The sequence below is a fragment of the Rattus norvegicus genome, chromosome 4 (genome assembly GCF_036323735.1).
Source record: "Rattus norvegicus strain BN/NHsdMcwi chromosome 4, GRCr8, whole genome shotgun sequence".
NCBI lineage: Eukaryota > Metazoa > Chordata > Mammalia > Rodentia > Muridae > Rattus > Rattus norvegicus.
Genome location: NC_086022.1, coordinates 37,547,143 through 37,568,149, shown reverse-complemented (window position 1 = coordinate 37,568,149; position 21,007 = coordinate 37,547,143). Strand labels below are relative to the sequence as shown.

General features: G+C 36.8%; 1 protein-coding gene across 5 annotated transcripts in view; it reads right to left on the bottom strand.

Annotated features, from left to right (window-relative positions):
- Positions 1-21,007, bottom strand: part of Glcci1 (glucocorticoid induced 1) — a 327,628-nt gene that overhangs the window by 33,749 nt on the left and 272,872 nt on the right. For all 5 annotated transcript variants that reach the window (NM_001177442.1, XM_039107260.2, XM_039107262.2 and 2 more), the window contains one exon: positions 12,283-12,434. In NM_001177442.1, the coding sequence (NP_001170913.1) occupies positions 12,283-12,434 (152 nt within the window). The remainder of the gene's footprint in view (positions 1-12,282; positions 12,435-21,007) is intronic.

Sequence of the window (21,007 nt, the reverse complement as noted above, 5' to 3'; positions counted from 1 at the left end):
ACAAGAAGCCTACAGAACTCCAAATAGATTGGACCAGAAAAGAAACACCTCCCGTCACAAAACACCAAACGCACAAAATAAAGAAAGAATATTAAAAGCAGTAAGGGAAAAAGGTCAAGTAACATATGAAGGCAGACCTATCAGAATCACACCAGACTTCTCGCCAGAAACTATGAAGGCCAGAAGATCCTGGACTGATGTCATACAGACCCTAAGAGAACACAAATGCCAGCCCAGGTTACTGTATCTAGCAAAACTCTCAATTAACATTGATGGAGAAACCAAGATATTCCATGACAAAACCAAATTTACACAATATCTTTCTACAAATCCAGCATTACAAAGGATAATAAATGGTAAAGCCCAACATAAGGAGGCAAGCTATACCCCAGAAGAAGCAAGAAACTAATCGTCTTGGCAACAAAACAAAGAGAATGAAAGCACATAAACATAACCTCACATCCAAATATGAATATAACGGGAAGCAATAATCACTATACCTTAATATCTCTCAATATCAATGGCCTCAACTCCCCAATAAAAAGACATAGATTAACAAACTGGATACGCAACGAGGACCCTGCATTCTGCTGCCTACAGGAAACACACCTCAGAGACAAAGACAGACACTACCTCAGAGTGAAAGGCTGGAAAACAACTTTCCAAGCAAATGGTCAGAAGAAGCAAGCTGAAGTAGCCATTCTAATATCAAATAAAATCAATTTTCAACTAAAAGTCATCAAAAAAGATAAGGAAGGACACTTCATATTCATCAAAGGAAAAATCCACCAAGATGAACTCTCAATCCTAAATATCTATGCCCCAAATACAAGGGCACCTACATACGTAAAAGAAACCTTACTAAAGCTCAAAACACACATTGCACCTCACACAATAATAGTGGGAGATTTCAACACCCCACTCTCATCAATGGACAGATCATGGAAACAGAAATTAAACAGTGATGTCAACAGACTAAGAGAAGTCATGAGCCAAATGGACTTAACGGCTATTTATAGAATATTCTATCCTAAAGCAAAAGGATACACCTTCTTCTCAGCTCCTCATGGTACTTTCTCCAAAATTGACCATATAATTGGTGAAAAAACAGGCCTCAACAGGTACAGAAAGATAGAAATAATCCCATGCGTGCTATCGGACCACCACGGCCTAAAACTGGTCTTCAATAACAATAAGGGAAGAATGCCCACATATACGTGGAAATTGAACAATGCTCTACTCAATGATAACCTGGTCAAGGAAGAAATAAAGAAAGAAATTAAAAACTTTTTAGAATTTAATGAAAATGAAGATACAACATACTCAAACTTATGGGACACAATGAAAGCTGTGCTAAGAGGAAAACTCATAGCGCTGAGTGCCTGCAGAAAGAAACAGGAAAGAGCATATGTCAGCAGCTTGACAGCACACCTAAAAGCTCTAGAACAAAAAGAAGCAAATACACCCAGGAGGAGCAGAAGGCAGGAAATAATCAAACTCAGAGCTGAAATCAACCAAGTAGAAACAAAAAGGACCATAGAAAGAATCAACAGAACCAAAAGTTGGTTCTTTGAGAAAATCAACAAGATAGATAAACCCTTAGCAGACTAACGAGAGGACACAGAGAGTGCGTCCAAATTAACAAAATCAGAAATGAAAAGGGAGACATAACTACAGATTCAGAGGAAATTCAAAAAATCATCAGATCTTACTATAAAAACCTATATTCAACAAAATTTGAAAATCTTCAGGAAATGGACAATTTCCTAGACAGATACCAGGTATCGAAGTTAAATCAGGAACAGATAAACCAGTTAAACAACCCCATAACTCCTAAGGAAATAGAAGCAGTCATTAAAGGTCTCCCAACCAAAAAGAGTCCAGGTCCAGACGGGTTTAGTGCAGAATTCTATCAAACCTTCATAGAAGACCTCATACCAATATTATCCAAACTATTCCACAAAATTGAAACAGATGGAGCCCTACCGAATTCCTTCTACGAAGCCACAATTACTCTTATACCTAAACCACACAAAGACACAACAGAGAAAGAGAACTTCAGACCAATTTCCCTTATGAATATCGACGCAAAAATACTCAATAAAATTCTGGCAAACCGAATTCAAGAGCACATCAAAACAATCATCCACCATGATCAAGTAGGCTTCATCCCAGGCATGCAGGGATGGTTTAATATACGGAAAACCATCAACGTGATCCATTATATAAACAAACTGAAAGAACAGAACCACATGATCATTTCATTAGATGCTGAGAAAGCATTTGACAAAATTCAACACCCCTTCATGATAAAAGTCCTGGAAAGAATAGGAATTCAAGGCCCATACCTAAACATAGTAAAAGCCATATACAGCAAACCAGTTGCTAACATTAAACTATATGGAGAGAAACTTGAAGCAATCCCACTAAAATCCGGGACTAGACAAGGCTGCCCACTCTCTCCCTACTTATTCAATATAGTTCTTGAAGTTCTAGCCAGAGCAATCAGACAACAAAAGGAGATCAAGGGGATACAGATCAGAAAAGAAGAGGTCAAAATATCACTGTTTGCAGATGACATGGTAGTATATTTAAGTGATCCCAAAAGTTCCACCAGAGAACTACTAAAGCTGATAAACAACTTCAGCAAAGTGGCTGGGTATAAAATTAACTCAAATAAATCAGTTGCCTTCCTCTATACAAAAGAGAAACAAGCCGAGAAAGAAATTAGGGAAACGACACCCTTCATAATAGACCCAAATAATGTAAAGTACCTCAGTGTGACTTTAACCAAGCAAGTAAAAGATCTGCACAATAAGAACTTCAAGACACTGAGGAAAGAAATTGAAGAAGACCTCAGAAGATGGAAAGATCTCATATGCTCATGGATTGGCAGGATTAATTTAGTAAAAATGGCCATTTTACCAAAAGCAATCTACAGATTCAATGCAATCCCCATCAAAATACCAATCCAATTCTTCAAAGAGTTAGACAGAACAATTTGCAAATTCATCTGGAATAACAAAAAACCCAGGATAGCTAAAGCTATCCTCAACAATAAAAGGACTTCAGGGGGAATCACTATCCCTGAACTCAAGCAGTATTACAGAGCAATAGTGATAAAAACTGCATGGTATTGGTACAGAGACAGACAGATAGACCAATGGAATAGAATTGAAGACCCAGAAATGAACCCACACACCTATGGTCACTTGATTTTTGACAAAGGAGCCAAAACCATCCAATGGAAAAAAGATAGCATTTTCAGCAAATGGTGCTGGTTCAACTGGAGGGCAACATGTAGAAGAATGCAGATCGATCCATCCTTATCACCCTGTACAAAGCTTAAGTCCAAGTGGATCAAGGACCTCCACATCAAACCAGACACACTCAAACTAATAGAAGAAAAACTAGGGAAGCATCTGGAACACATGGGCACTGGAAAAAATTTCCTGAACAAAACACCAATGGCTTATGCTCTAAGATCAAGAATCGACAAATGGGATCTCATAAAACTGCAAAGCTTCTGTAAGGCAAAGGACACTGTGGTTAGGACAAAACGGCAACCAACAGATTGGGAAAAGATCTTTACCAATCCTACAACAGATAGAGGCCTTATATCCAAAATATACAAAGAACTCAAGAAGTTAGACCGCAGGGAAACAAATAACCCTATTAAAAAATGGGGTTCAGAGCTAAACAAAGAATTCACAGCTGAGGAATGCCGAATGGCTGAGAAACACCTAAAGAAATGTTCAATATCTTTAGTCATAAGGGAAATGCAAATCAAAACAACCCTGAGATTTCACCTCACACCAGTGAGAATGGCTAAGATCAAAAACTCAGGTGACAGCAGATGCTGGCGAGGATGTGGAGAAAGAGGAACACTCCTCCATTGTTGGTGGGATTGCAGACTGGTAAAACCATTCTGGAAATCAGTCTGGAGGTTCCTCAGAAAATTGGACATTGAACTGCCTGAGGATCCAGCTATACCTCTCTTGGGCATATACCCAAAAGATTCCTCAACATACAAAAGAGACACGTGCTCCACTATGTTCATCGCAGCCTTATTTATAATAGCCAGAAACTGGAAAGAACCCAGATGCCCTTCAACAGAGGAATGGATACAGAAAATGTGGTACATCTACACAATGGAATATTACTCAGCTATCAAAAACAACGAGTTTATGAAATTCGTAGGCAAATGGTTGGAACTGGAAAATATCATCCTGAGTGAGCTAACCCAATCACAGAAAGACATACATGGTATGCACTCATTGATAAGTGGCTATTAGCCCAAATGCTTGAATTACCCTAGATCCCTAGAACAAACAAAACTCAAGACGGATGATGAAAATGTGAATGCTTCACTCCTTCTTTAAATGAGGAAAAAGAATACCCTTGGCAGGGAAGGGAGAGGCAAAGATTAAAACAGAGACTGAAGGAACACCCATTCAGAGCCTGCCCCACATGTGGCCCATACATATACAGCCACCCAATTAGACAAGATGGATGAAGCAAAGAAGTGCAGACTGACAGGAGCCGGATGTAGATCTCTCCTGAGAGACACAGCCAGAATACAGCAAATACAGAGGCGAATGCCAGCAGCAAACCACTGAACTGAGAATAGGTCCTCCGTTGAAGGAATCAGAGAAAGAACTGGAAGAGCTTGAAGGGGCTCGAGACCCCAAAAGTACAACAATGTCAAGCAACCAGAGCTTCCAGGGACTAAGCCACTACCTAAAGACTATACATGGAGTGACCCTGGACTCTGACCCCATAGGTAGCAATGAATATCCTAGTAAAAGCACCAGTGGAAGGGGAAGCCCTGGGTCCTGCTAAGACTGAACCCCCAGTGAACTCGACTATGGGGGGAGGGCGGCAATGGGGGGAGGGTTGGGAGGGGAACACCCATAAGGAAGGGGAGGGGGAGGGGGATGTTTGCCCGGAAACTGGGAAAGGGAATAACACTTGAAATGTATATAAGAAATACTCAAGTTAATAAAAAAAAAAAGAAATACCCAAGTTAATAAAGATAAATTAAAAAAAAAATTTGCAACAGAAAGGCTTTAAAGCAAGGGTAAAGGAAACCCAAATTGTTCTATCAATTGTGATTTAGGGTAAAAACAATAAATTTCTGATCTATGAGGTAAATTAAAAGTTCTCTATTTTAATTATTATTAAGGTTTATATAGTCACTTATTCCTTTGATTACCTAAACAAGCTATTTTCAGGTAAACGGAGAAGAGGCTGAACATTTTAGTACTATTCAAAGGATGTATATATTTTAATTCAGAGCTGTGACTGCTGAGTGATGGCAACAGCCAACTCCTAGATAGGTATTCTCAAAGACTGGCTCTTCCAGAAGGCTATTGTAGATCATAAACCTCCCTGTACAAAAGCTTAATGGAATTTAAAAAAACTTACATAATGTATCTTTAGTATGTTGAAGGTTCATAATTTAACTAAAAATCATTTAAAATAACAATTAAAATCAATAGTTTAAAATAGGAGATAACATCATTTAGAGAAAGAGCACACATATACGAAAATTGCATTCATGTTTTTGTTTTTGTTTGGGTTTTGTCTTTTGTTTTATTTGAGACAGGGTTTCTCTGTTTATCTCTGACTGTCTTGGAACCACTTAGGTGACCAGGATGACCTTGAACTCATACAGATCCGCCTGCCTCTGCCTTCTGAGTGCTAGGATTAAAAGGCATGTACCACCACCCCTGGCATCATTCAAGATTTAACAACCCACTTTTCATCCTTAAAGGATACAATTTTTAATGGGGTTGGTTGTTTAAAATAAGAGTGTTTACCATATCACCCAGGATGTTCTCAAACTCCTATGCTCAAGGGACCATCCTGCAAGTATCTGGCTCATGGAACGCATGTATGGACATTTCTTTCACATATAAACAAAGGACAGAAAGAGTCATGACAAATGATTGAGGTGTCTTTGCTACAGAACACTAATCTAAAAACATACTAGGCTGATAAACTTCATGGAAATGTAACCTATGAAATTTTTTCATACTTAAGTGACAATTCAAACAGTATACATACCATGCTAGAACACTAAAGAAGGAAATCTTGTAAGACATTTTCACAAACAAGTATAACTAACAGTAACGTATGTATTACATCATTAAAAACAAACTTCAGGCTTTCATGATAATCTTCTAAATATTTAATACCATAAATATTAATAAATAATTCACATGTTACTGTATATTTATTTTAGGTCTCCATAAACAAAAGTATTTTTCTGAAAACGTTCATTAGAACAACCAAACAAGTTCAGTATAGTCTATTACTGAAATTCACGACAGCTAGAGAGGTGACATCGGCGGAACTTTGTCTCTCATGCTTGAAGTAATAGGTCCAAGCATGGAATAAACATTTTTAAGGGAGACTCATATAGAATGCTATCTTATATAACAATAAAATGTCGTTTTTATATAAGTAATCCATCATATACACAATTCCTCTTGACTAAAATAGGAAGCAAAATTAGTAAATAGGAATATAAGTACTGGAAGCATACCCAGCGCATACTTACATCACAGCAAAACAATGCCCAGAGAATACATTAACTTAGAGACAAGAACAGGATCTGCTAGCATAATAAGTAGTGTGAATGGTTGAGAATATTAACACATGCAATTATAAGAGAACTCTTATAACAAGAAAAAATAATTATTTGCATGATATCTAGAAAGCCAAAAAAATTATCTGAAAATGTATTAGAAACAAGAACATTCAACTGAGATACAGTAAAAATAAATTAGAAGAACTTCATTACAATAGCAAACCATAAAACAAAGTATTAATCAATATTTAGATGATCTTATAGTTAACAAAAATAACTAAATAAACAGATAACCTTTTACTTAGGTAAGATTCAATATTGTAAAGTTGATAGTTTCAAAGCAATATTACAGCAGAAAGTAGTCTATGATAAATTTAATAAGGCCATGAAGTCAAGACTGATGCCTAGGATCCACAAGCAGAAAAAGTAAATTAGAGTTCAGTATAAAATACAATTACATCAGCATGCACATATTTAATGCTTTTCTACAGGCACAGACACTCTCAGAGGACCTCTGTTAATAATGAACAGTTAGAGAGGACTCAGGAGGTGGCAGCTGTTACTCATGCTCTTCCAAATCACACGGACCATCCTGACCCCAAAAGGTTTTAACTTAAACACATTCATTAAAACCCAGAAATCTAACCTGAAATAGTCCTACTTTTTTAGTACAGATGAATTAAAACACTCTGGGACAAGTATGAAAGCTCTGTTAATGCGCTCCTGTGAGAAATGAAAGTCTGTGGGTTTCATGAGCTATTTTAACAGCATGGTATTCTTGTCCTATAACAAGTGGTACGGGTGGTGTCCTCGGTGAAGTCTCTCTTAGGCTATATGTAAAAAAGGCTGACTTCACTGTCTTGTTAGAGTATGTATCTGAGACGTTTTACATTTTTGTTTAAAAGAAAGGTATTGTTGGTGGTGTCTCTTAAGACTTGAACATACCTTATCACCTGGAATAAGCTAGAGAACAGTAACATATCGAGGCCCTAGCCCATTATTTGGATGGATTACTCACACAGAGAAAACTGTCTCTACTGAATGAGGAAATGATCAAAGTAAAGCTCAATGGTGAACAGAACAGTAAACTATTAAAACTTTGTTTTTAAAAATTTGAGTAAGATTAAGAGAAAAAGTAATTGTTAGTAATTTAAGTTACTAACAAAACTGGGCAGGAGGACTTCTACTTTATGTCTTTCATCTATTCATTTTTTATATTGATTTTATGTCCACATTGAAAGTTTTACAAGCTTTTTTTTTTTTTTTTTTTTTTTTTTTCCGGAGCTGGGGACCAAACCCAGGGCCTTGCGCTTGCTAGGCAAGTGCTCTACCACTGAGCTAAATCCCCAACCCCGTTTTATAAGCTTTTAATTAAAACAAGCAGCACCATGCTCCTAGAGATTTATAAAATTGCTTGAAATGGTTATGCACTGCCTATCAGTCTACGGGATTATGAGATGGTAACTATTCAACAGTCATACAAATTAGAATTAGGAAGCATTTATACCTGCTCATACCAAAGTGATAAGGTCAGGAAGAAGCTTATACTTCGCAACGTCACTCAGTAACCTAGATGGATGGAGCAGCAATAGAGACAGGAATTTTCCTTTGTTATAACAAATATATACCAGCTTTTTAAAGCTATTCTCCAAAGTCAGCATCTGCGAACAGCTATAATTATAATGTGCCTGGGAAATTATAGAAAGCACCTTTGATCATTGCTATAGACGGTTTTGTTTGTCTACTTTACTCATATACACACACACATATACATGCATACATACATGCTTTAGTTTCAAACCCAGATTTAAAATATGATCAGAGAATGAATATACTTTACACTTTGGGGCAAAGGCTAAAAAAGCTGTCCCTGAAGCTTAATGCCAAAGTCAAAATATTTAGATTTATTTATTTTTATTTTATGTGAATGAGTATTTCTCTACATATATGTCTGTACCATACATTTGTGCCTGGTGCAGACAGATGTCAGTAAATGGTGTGACATTAGGTCCCCTGGAACTGGTGTTACAGATGGTTGTGAGTCATACCGTAAGAGCTAGGAACTTAACCTGCACCCTCCCTCTGCAAGAACGAGAGCACTTAACTGCAGAGCCAGCTTTCCAACCTCCAAGCTAAATTTAAAAGATTATAATTTTTCATTAAAAAGCACTATCCATTCAAGGCTAAAGAAAAAAATTACAAAATTTTACAGATGTTTTTTAGTTCTTTCTACTAAGAGAAACAGGGTAAGCTAATAATCTGGCAACAATCCATTTCTCCAGTGGACTTTTCTTTTAAGACTCACAGTAAATATGTGATTAGGTCAATCAAATATTAAGTTTATAGAAAAGGATATAAATGTGAGAATCATACAGTAGTTAATTTAATGTTTTTTGTTCTGTTTTGTTTTTCTTTTAGAAAAGTTACCACTATGTAACCCAAATCTGCAGGTTTTCCTGTTCCAGGCTCCCAAGTACTGAGATTATATATATGTACTACCCACACTATGCACAGGAGATGACAATTTTTTCTTCTGAAAAATTTAAGAAGTGTTTCAAATAGCAAAGTTAAAACCTGGTGGTGTGGTTGTGGGTTCTGAGGTAGTACTTGTTTCCCATACAGAGTACTATGGGTCCAATCTCAACCACAGCGAAACATTTCAGTGGGTTTCTATACAGCAGGCATTGATCTGAAAATAAGGTCTGTCTCCAAAATTCATATTCTTTTGACAACCTTAGGCTACTTCCTTTTTAAAGACCCACATGTATTTTTTTTGAATTAAGAATTTCTCTCTAGCCATCAACTGTCACATAATTGAAACATAGAAATATGAAAGAAGGTATTACCAATGCCCTTTACAAAGGAAAGACAAATATTTAATATCTGTAGCAAGATGAGAATATACTCTCTACCCAATTGACATTCATCAAATTAAGGAAAACTACTCCCCGTAAGAGTTCAAGAGTCAATCCACAAACATGTATATAGTCATAAAAGTCATTTTGCATGTTCATCTCTTGTGTCTTCAATTAAACGCACGGATGCTTTGGAGGCAAGACCATTTCTTGAGCATATGAGGCAAACACTAGATTAAATGCTATATAACTTAGTATCTGTTTGAGAACTGAAAAATTGGAGAAAAGCCAGGAGCCTAAGAATCAGCACAATCTGGGCTCTAGTCTCGTCATACATAACAAGCTATGCAACATGTATACATTAGTTAAGTCTTTTAAGTCTTAAATTCATCAACTCAGAATTAAGTCTTTTATTTTCAGTATCAAATTTCAAATAAATGACCTATATCCAGACCAAGGCATGGAAAGCCCTCTTTCTGTTCTTCATGATTCAGAGGAAACTATGCTGACCCTATTCTAGACATATGCAGGGTGAAAGGTCCCTCCCTCAGAGACAACACACATACACATACACATACAGACCTTAACCTATATTCCTACATATAAGGGGATGTAGATGTAGATGTGCCTGTTTAAAACGAAAAAACAAGAGTCCTCACCTCCACAGTCTGAGAGGACCTACTTCCTGAGAGAGTATGGATAGAATGTGACTGTGAGAATGAGAGTGGAGAAGGATATACTAACTATCTATAAATGTATAAAAGCACTTGAAATCACATAATAAAGTATGACACAGAGAGCAGTTTAGACTTGAGCTGGCCCACGCAGACATTTTCTGCCATGTAACTCTGAGGAATCCAAGACCCCGCAGTTCAAGCCTGACTCTCTGGTCCCTAAGAAAAATTTGTCAAAATGGAAAGATGAGCCATATTTTATGGAACTATAAAAGTTATACACATGTGCTTCATGGATGCTCATATTTGATAAAGACCCCGCAAAATATCAAAAGTGGTTTTTTTCTAACAGCTAGTACGAAAACCTGGTGTTTCTGTATCATTTGCCACACTTAGGTATCATACTTAATCATGTAACAAAACATTAGGTTTCAAGGTACCAACTGCATGGGTAGAGACATGTAGGGAACTTTCCAGAACTGTCTCCTTTCCCTCTGTACTACTATCCACTTACAGGTTTCTTGGCATTCTACCCCAGTGCAGCATCAATCTTATACAATCTGCTCTTAATCCCTAGATCCTTATTCTCTGTGACTTCTCAATACCTTTCTTAGAAATGTTTCCTCTTTAGGCTTCTAAGACTACACTAATCCAGGTCCTCTTCCTGCTTTTTGTTCCTAGGCTCCTGTTTCTCAGAGTTGTTTTGAAAGGTAAATAAGATACTGTTTTTGGATATTGTCAGCACAAAGCATATGTTCAATAAACAGTAGATATTCTTGTCTTGGTGGTGACTAAGAACAGCAACTATTTTCAGCATCACGCCAGCTATTACACTAGGGAAGCCAGGCAATCTGTGTAAGAAATCTAGCTTTGATATCACTCGGATGCATGGCCATTGCAAGTCATTTTGTTTCTCTGAGTTTCTGCTTCCCATGTGAATTACAAAGCAATGTTCTTGTAAAAATTAAACAAGATACAGGTAATAAGACAAACAGTTTATAGTATATAGTTTATGTTTGCTCCCTGTAGTTGCTTCCAAATGAATAATCCTAGTTCTTTCGTCCCTCTGTGTACCTTCCTAACACCATGCTCTTAGTCATTTGTCATGTTCTTTTGTCCTTTATGCCCACACTCTTTCACAACCAGAATCTAACTCTTCTAGAAGATGGCTCTCAGCCATCTCCTCAGGTGCCTCCCTCTAAATGCTTAGGCCCACGTGTGTAAGGTGTGCAAATCATTTCTGCTGAGCATCCTACTGCTTGCTATATCGAATTTATGCTTGTTCTCATTAAAACAAGAAAAAGCAAAGATTGCATCATAAAAAATTATGAAGTAGAGCTGACAGGATGGACGAGAATAAAGCAACTCGTTTCAGTTTCCAAGCTCGCCTGCCATAATGACAACAAACTGATAGGGGGCTTCCGAGGCCACGTCCAAATGTTCCACCCTTCATCAGACAAGAACTCGGATTCTTTTCAAACTATAAAGCCCAAAATGTTCTTATTCTGGATGTCCTTACATTTTCATATTCCCTAATCTAATCCCTACTTAGTATTTTCTATCCCTACCTGTCTAACATGTTCTTTATGTCCAATAATAATCATTTACATTTTTAATAAAATTCATGATTTCTCAAGAAACACTTAGTGAAGATATAGTTCATAATAAATGAAGATGTTTAGTTTTTTTTCTGATATGAGAGGAAATATTCTTCAAATCAAAAGGCTAGGGAACCTCCTAAAATAGGATGTTAAGAAAATGGCAAATCTCCTATTTTACTGTATTAGCACTGCCTTTGCAACAGGAAAAAAACCTTTCAACATAGTTCATGTTGCTAACATTCTATAAACTATTTTTCAAGACCTGTGCAAACTTTTCTTGAAAAAAATTTCAAAAATGCTCCCTAATCATTACCTCCATTTTATTATAGAGCAATTCTTAAAATGACAACATGTCTCCAAATTCATAATACTGCCTGAATTTACTTATTAAATACTAAATAACTAAAACTTCTACAGCTGAGTGACAAATTATTATTATTATGCTGCATATTTAAAACAAGGGATTTTGCTTTAGTTGAGTTTATTTCATATTCAGGTTAATTTAATTACATTCTAGTTTCAAAGTCAAAGAAATGGTTTTGATTTTCTCATCTTACCTGAGTCGCTTTATCTTTCATGCACGAAGGGTAGTGAACATGAGGGTCACGTGGCCACTGTCCTGTGAGGTAAGGTCCTGTTATCGTATCCAAAGAAGAGGTTCGCCTTATTGTACTAGAGTTTCGAATTTGCTGAGATTTTGGTCTGTCCACTAAAAAAAAAAAAAAAAAAAGTAAAAAAATTTAGATTAGATGTTAGAGCCTATTTTTAAATTCATAAACTTCAGAGCTTGTAAATGTCACTTTACCACTTTCTCCCGTAACATAGACACCCCAAACACTTCTTGTATAAGCTGATGAAAGTTATGGACCCTTTTCCAAGGAAATGCATTCATACATATAACAAACACGTTTTGAGGATTTTCACATACCCTTGAAAGCCCAACTATTTTAGGCATCTGTAATGAAATCCACATATCATCTCTATTACAGCTTTAATTAAGATTCCATCATGCCTTACAAACTGCCAGTTTTGTTTGTAAATGCCATGTCTGCATTTATTTCAGTTAAATCTTACAGTGGCTCCTCAGTACCACTGTTAAATCCAATTCCGTGGTTATCATCTATTTTACGAAGTAAATGATTTCCACAATTTGTTTCCCGTTTATCCCAGTGTTTGTTATATTGCTATTCCTCCACGTGCCTATTCAAGAGTCGCATGAATAATTTCTGTCTTTTCACAAGCAGAAGGCGCTGTCTCTGTCTCTGACCCTTCAATGTCCTCAGCCTTTAATCCTGTCCTTCCAAGTTCACCTGAAAAACTGTACTGACCTCCAAGGCCACTTCAGATGTCAGACATCACACCAATGCAATGCCCAATGTCATGAAAGCTTGCTCAACATCCTTGTCTCTCCTTTCTAGTGAAGAAATTCTCAGTTACTTCTGCTTTCATGGCACCCTAAGCTTGTCTTTCCCACAGAAAGACAGTTTCAGATACTGCAGACTGAAAGGAAGCTGATGTTTAATACTTAATCAAATTTACTAATGACCATACAAATAGCATTCACAAAGAACTTCATATTTTAACTCAACATCCATATTTGCAGATGAAGACCTCAAAGCAGTAGAGGGAATTCACTGTGTAATGACATAGGGCAATACGAAAGGAAAGCTGAACAGAGAGACCTCTATATTCTATACAGTTCTATCCATATGCTTCAACAATTTGTCTTCCCCAGTGAGGTTCCATAAGTATCAGCTGAAAACCAACATCACATGAACACCTAACATATAAAGAAACGAGAAGATTTTTCCACGTAGCCAACCCAAATAACCTACTACCAGTGTATACACCTATAGTAAGTCCAGAGATTGAGAACCAATACTGTTCCCAAGACTCAGGTCTGATCCAGGCCCATTTTAAGTCAGGCAATATATTGCCTATAACAATAAAGATCACAAAATATTTTGGTTTGTCAGTGTCACTTAGCTATTTTCTTAAAACCAGAAAGCCCTACTAGTTTATTAAGATAGAGAAAAATAATTATACTAGATACTAGACAGCCACTATCTTAATAATGTAACTTTTGTTTCATCTAAGAATTATTTGCAAAAAATCTGAAAGTTACCAAATTCCCTCCTTATTTTTATAACTTAATGAAAGTTTAGTGTACACTAAAGGCAGAAAATCTAATGTTGCCTATTTCTGTTTAGAATTATTTGTAATTTTCTTTGTGATTAATTGTCCTGCGTAGTGAAGAAATTACATTTTGTTTTTAGAAGACAAGGCAACTTGTCACTTTAAATAAAACCCTATAATGCAGAGTCACTTGATCTGTTACTTAGGAATGTAGTCTAATACGTCTAAACTATTAAGTTCTAAAAACTTTCTTTGTGAAAAACTTCATTTATATTTTAGTTTTTCAATTAATTAGTTAATTAAATAATTTTGCACTCAAGATTCTATCCCCCTCCTAGCCCACCCTCTAGTTGTTCCACACACCCATACCTCCCACCCCGACCCTCACCCCGTCTGTCAGTTTGATACATGTACAATTCTTAACATCATCATGACTTATACGTACTGCAACTAAACTCTGTTTCATTTACTGCTTTTTGCTTTTAAATAATGTCAAGCTGAACATTATGATCCCCTCTGCTCTATATAATTTATCTTGTATGTTTATTCTTTAACTTTCAGGATTTACCAATCAAATTTAATATTCATATTTTGTACATATTATCTAATTGACTTTTCATTTTAAAAAGTGAGTTTATCCTACTGATTTCACTTGTTACAACAGCATGTAGTATATTTTTTCCTATTTTATAATCCTTCCTACTTGCTTTTCTTTTAGTATTTTTCCCATTTCCTTTTCTTACTTCCTCTTAATTCTTTCCAATAGTTTTTCCACTTTATAAAAGCAATATTTACTAATTTTATGAACTGTGAAAAACAAAATTAATTTTTCCCACAGAAAAGAATGAAAACAATTACTCCTTTAATGGTAAAGCTAATACTTAAGCAGTTGCCCGCTAATAAAAAAGGACATGGAAAAACAAAAGCTATCAGTAGTAAAATTTACATACCTCTACTTAATCTACTCTAAACTATTTGAAAGCTGTACATAGTTTTCATGCTTTTAAAACTCTTTTTAAGCTGAGGATGTAGATCATTTGATCAGTACCTGATTCTGGGTTCAGTACCTATCACTACAAAAAAAAAATACAAATTCTTCTTAATTTAAAAGTAAATAAACACATTTAAAAAATTATTGTGTGCATATTTATGTATGAATGTGCTCAAATATGTATATACATGTATGTGTGATCATGCATGTAAAGGTCACAGGTTGATGTAAAGTGTCTTCCTCAACTGACAATGACAGTATTCTTCCATGAATAGCCATAATAGCCCCATTTACCAAATAAAATTAAGACCTTAGATTTATCGGAAGATTTATCATAAACAGTTAAACTATTTCAATAAACTCAACTGTTCGTATTATGTAAATTGTCAATGAGATGGGGTTTTGACTCCTTCAAAATCTAACCCTAGATGCCCTTAAATTTTATTGATTTGTATATATTTATCACTAATTCCAGTTTTACATTTTAGCATAACAAATCCAACTGCTAATGTAATTCAACAGGATGTCTAACTAACTTGTTCCCAGCATTTGTGTATGTTTTTTTCCAGTGTCAATTACTGAAGATTTGTAATTTTGAAAATCTGATATCTTAAGATACTAATCTCCAGTAGAAAGTTAACAAAGTAGAATTTCTACCAAAACCAACCAAAAAAACAAACAAAAACAAAACAAAAAACAAAAACAAAAGTAAACTAAATAAAAATTCCCAAAGTTTAAGAATGTTAGAAACTTTAAGAAGTTTAGATACAGGGTGATACAAGTCATCAGACCCTGCAAACTATACTTAAAACATAGTAAAGATCTATTTCTGGCCATCATGCATAATGTAAAGCATACAATAAAAGTACTCCCATTCTTTATTAGGCTAACACATTTCAGTCTGGTTACCCTATATTTAGTTCATCTGTATGTGCAAATAAAAACTGTCAATTCTCTGTGTCTAGGCCCCAGTCAAATCGGGGTGAGCCAACGCATTCCATTTACAATGACACAAACAAAGCACAAACTTAGATCATTTCTATTTAAATCTTTAAATGGAGCTATCGTTCCCTGAAGTATAGCATAAACAGATGTCACAACAGCACTAACAGGAATCAACTGCTTTATCCTTAAGTCAAGAAGCAGATTATTACACCTGCAAAGTATCTAACTAGAAAAGTATTCAGTAGCATGTTTGATACAACTAAGCACTAATTATTTTGGATGTAGAAATCATATTAGCATTTTATTACAAATAATGAACTAATAACACCAGCCAACAGAAGCAAGCAGTAGTGACCATCTGTCATCCTGGCAACATAACCTTACAGGGAAATGGAAGCGGAGGAAGGAACATCTTCAGAAACTCTCAGACCAGCTAGCAGATCATATGCAACAAAGAAGTGACCTTTCTCAAACACAATGGAAAAGCAAAGTGACACCTGAGTTGTCCTCAGATCTTCACAGACATGCCGTGGTACACAAACATATCCAAACACAAAATACGTCTATCACCAAGCATGATTTGCCTGTTAGTCCTAACACTCAGATGTCGAGCCAGAAGGATCCTGAAGTCAACAATATCCTGGCATGCATAGCAAAACCCAGCCTAGGAGAGTTTGACAGAAGAAATCTGAATTTTTCAAATAAACTTTCTATGGTACTAGATCAACCAAATTCTACGGAAGCTCAAAAGCCAATGGCTAGAAAATTGGGACTGAATCTTTAGGATCCAGGTGCTCAAACACACACACACACACACACACACACACACACACACACACACACACACACACACACACTTTATTCCACTTAAGGAAGCTCAAAAGCCAATGGCTAGAAAATTGGGACTGAATCTTTAGGATCCAGGTGCTCACACACACACACACACACACACACACACACACACACACACACTTTATTCCACTTAAGGGCACCAAAAGCTTGACTTAAGAAAATATCCTTCTACATAAAGGATTATCAGTTCTTTGAAATTTGCAATGACAAGCTAAGCTTCTAGAGCTAACTAATTAATTCTAATAACCAGCAGATCTTCCAAAGGTCACTTTCCAAACTAAGCACTGGCTATACATCAACATTTTAAGTAAAGGCTAAAGTGAATGTTTATGAACACTAGGAAGATAAAAGCTGAACGAAGATTGGTTAACATTAAGGTGTTTTAAAAGCATATAGAAACATGTTTTATTATTTACTCATATAAAAGAGTTTAATTGGATCTATGCTACATAAGGGATAATGGTCATCCCAGAAGCTTTATTTTACCAAATAGAAACCCTAATGCCACATACAGGTACATCATGTTGCTGGTCACAGTTAAACTAGAGACACCCCTCTGAATGAATGAATGAATGAATGAATGAATGAATGAATGTTATAGATAGATGATAGATAGCAAACAGACAGACACAGGCTGTTGCCCTTTCTCTTGGTTGAGCGCCAGAATTTGATGATAAGAACTATTGTTGAAGACCTCACATATTTTGCTCACAGGACATGGAGAAATCAAGTGGGTACTGACCAAGAAGCTTCTTTGCTGCCAGTTTTCACAGTACCAGAGGGAGCTAATATAGGTTGCTGAAAGGAAGTTAGCAACAGCTTTACCCAACTGAGAACTTTGTGAACCACAATAACCAGTGTGACACGATATCCCCATGGGTGCAACAGAAGCATGGAGTGTTACAATGGTAAACAAGTGCTTTCTGATTGGAGTCAAGACCCACTCCACAAAGGCAAAGCATTTCCTACAGCGAGAACCCAGTTAAACCCATGGTTGATGTGCTCATGGGCCTCAGGGGGAGCCTATTATTACTTTGTTAAAAACCACAGTCTCAAACTGTCCTGTAAATTCATAACTATCTATACATTAATGCAGCCATCAATCCTCATTTTAAGTTTCTTTGTACAGTGGGTGGTGCTTACTGCAGGAATTCACAACTGATAAATGTGCACAGAATAAATGTGCATGTGCTCCATCATAAACAGAACATCTTTATCACCCCCTCCCCGGGCTTCATGGATAAGGCAGGTTTTAAGAGCCAGAGGTTAGGGAGAACAGAGTGAAACAGTGTCTATTAGACATAACAAGATAATTGCACTCAGGAACTCACATTAGCTGTGGCTGCCTGCACAAGGGTAAACAAGTCAATGCTGTAGTATAGAAGAGGGAGGGGCTCATGAGTCCCCCTACTCCTGAGATCTACTGACAGTTTATGGTTTCTTGGCAAGGATAAAAATAGCTTTTTTAAGGAAATGGTCCCTATTGGGTGAACCATACTCCAGTGGCTGATCCTATACCCATTGAGAATAGTAATAGCATAAATAGGACTCCATGGGTTATTAAAAAACAAACTGGGGCGTGAGGGTGGATCTGGGAGGAGTTATGAGAGCTGAGTGGGAGATGAAGGTGATCAAAATACCATGGAAAAGAGGAAAAAAAAGTTGGGTAACAATTTAAGCATTTAAAGTACTTAGAATGTAAATGAAATCTGACTACAATAAAAGTCATTTACTATAAGCAAATCTCAAAAAATGTATTAAATAGACTTTCTTATACAACCAAAATGTCAGGACTTTAATATGTAAGCAAGGTGAAACTTCAACCATAACAACTTAATTTTATTGAAGGATTTAATCCTGAATCTGAAGTTAGAATCCTGTGTATGGATCTTATAAAACAACCTTAACCCTTTAAAAATACTATTTTATAATGTTTAACCTATTTTAATCTTCATAGAAATCAAAACAACAAGTGCATCAAAACTGCAAGACATTATTTATGTGGCTTTTCCCCAATTTCAAAATATTCAAAACAGATATATGTTTTGATCTGAGATTTGAAATATAGCCATAAATATATACTACACAGTAGGGAAGTCCCACCATTGGTTTATTATAGTTAAAGAAAAAATTGACAAAGTTCCTCAAGCTAGGAAATTCAAAGGCATGGATGGTACCAGCTTTGGCTGGCCTCTGTGAGAATGTTATTGTAGCTGGGATGAGCCTGAATGCTCAGCAGAGGCAAAAGGGCAGTTGGGTGTGTGCAAAAGGCAGAAAATAAGGGCTAACTTTGCTGTAACTAACTGATCACCACACTAGCTAGCTATGTGGATCCAACAGAAGCAAGAACTGGCTCCTTCACTCTTGTGACACATCAATAAACTAGTCAACAGAACACTAATGATCTAAGCACTTAGATCATTCCTAGGCTCCTTCTCCTAACACTCACACTGATGTACTCGGCCATTATTTAAAACCGATATCCAACCACAACAGTTATACAAAATAAAATCACGAGTTCAAATGAACTTCAGATAAGAGAAAAGAAGGGAAAATGACCTGAAATATGCTATTTGAAATAAAACTGGAAGGCAAGAACCAAAGTCCTTTCCTATCAGTAGACACAATTTGGTAAAATAAATGCATAGCTGACTGATCACATAGGCAAAAAAGTTCCAACACATGCCTAACGAGCATTAAAAGAACAGAATAAGGGAAAATAATTTAACAAGCGCTCCTAAAATAAAACTTGAAACTATTTATTGCAAGAAGAAAAATAAAAAAATAGCCAAATGATCCAGAAAAATTCAAATGAAATTTATCTTTCTGAAGTATGTTTCAATAAAATCAAAATGACCTTTAAAGTATAGCCATAGTTAAAAATTACAGGGGCTGGGGATTTAGCTCAGTGGTAGAGCGCTTACCTAGGAAGCACAAGGCCCTGGGTTCGGTCCCCAGCTCCAAAAAAAAGAACCCCCCCCCAAAAAAAATTACAATTGAGGGAACATCACAGAAGAGGATGCAGACTGAAGATAAGAGGAGGATAATGGAGTGGAGTGCTGTGAAACACTTTCCTCAGGACATGACTAAGCTATTGCACCCATTAATTCATAGCTGGTGTGGTTATTTTCATAAGACCTGCTCAAGAGCAAGCCAGCCAAATTCCAGTGCGGGCAACAGATGCTCTGCAGCCTCTGCCACTCACTGACAAGCTATTGGCTGCTGACAGGTGCCAGAGGAAGGAAAGTCATTTTCTCTGGAAGTGTGGTCACTAGTCAGCTTCTCTGGCTCCGTATGGACACATGGGCACCCCTAATTGGACTTAATAGGTTGTACCAAAAAACCCCACACCCCAAAACATTGTTGGGGGGAGACAGATTGAAAAGACTACAGGGAGGTAGGAGAAATAGGAGGAGTGGTTAAAATATTTCATTATAAAGATGTATGATACTTTCAAGAATAAAGAAAAATTAAAATGAAAACTACATCTGGGTTTTTACTATTCTAATTAGCAAAAATTAAAATAATACTTTTCTTGAGTCTATTTGGAAAGAATCTACCACGGATGGAATTGAACCTAAAGTATGCAAAGCAATTAAGGATGGTAGGAATGTATGGACCAAAGTTAGCATCTTTGAAAGAGGAGAAAACATGTTCAGGTAAAGCAAATAAATACTGAACTACATAAAGGAAATCAGAGTTCTTCTTAACTACTAAATCTAAGACTAAAGTATCAGAACATGTGATTGTGTGATACTGAATTCTTTCTAAAACCAGACACGGAGAATAGCTCTGTGTGTGTGTGTGTGTGTGTGTGTGTGTGTGTGTGTGTGTGTGTGTGTGTGTGTAACTGGTATTCAACTATACTTTCACTGTGTTTGGCTAGGTTTATATAAAGACAGAAATGAGTTTCTGCTCAATGTAGAGAGGACACTGAAGTCCGAGTACTCACCTACACCTTACTAATCCGGTTCTGGCCTACTCTCGTCAGCTCTACAGTCCTGGCCTACTCTCCTCAGCTCCACAGTCCTGGCCTACTCTCCTCAGCTCTACAGTCCTGGCCTACTCTCCTCAGCTCTACAGTCCTGGCCTACTCTCCTCAGCTCTACAGTCCTGGCCTACTCTCCTCAGCTCCACAGTCCTGGCCTACTCTCCTCAGCTCTACAGTCCTGGCCTACTCTCGTCCGCTCCACAATCCTGGCCTACTCTCCTCAGCTCCACAGTCCTGGCCTACTCTCCTCAGCTCCACAGTCCTGGCCTACTCTCCTCAGCTCCACAGTCCTGGCCTACTCTCCTCAGCTCCACAGTCCTGGCCTACTCTCCTCAGCTCCACAGTCCTGGCCTACTCTCCTCAGCTC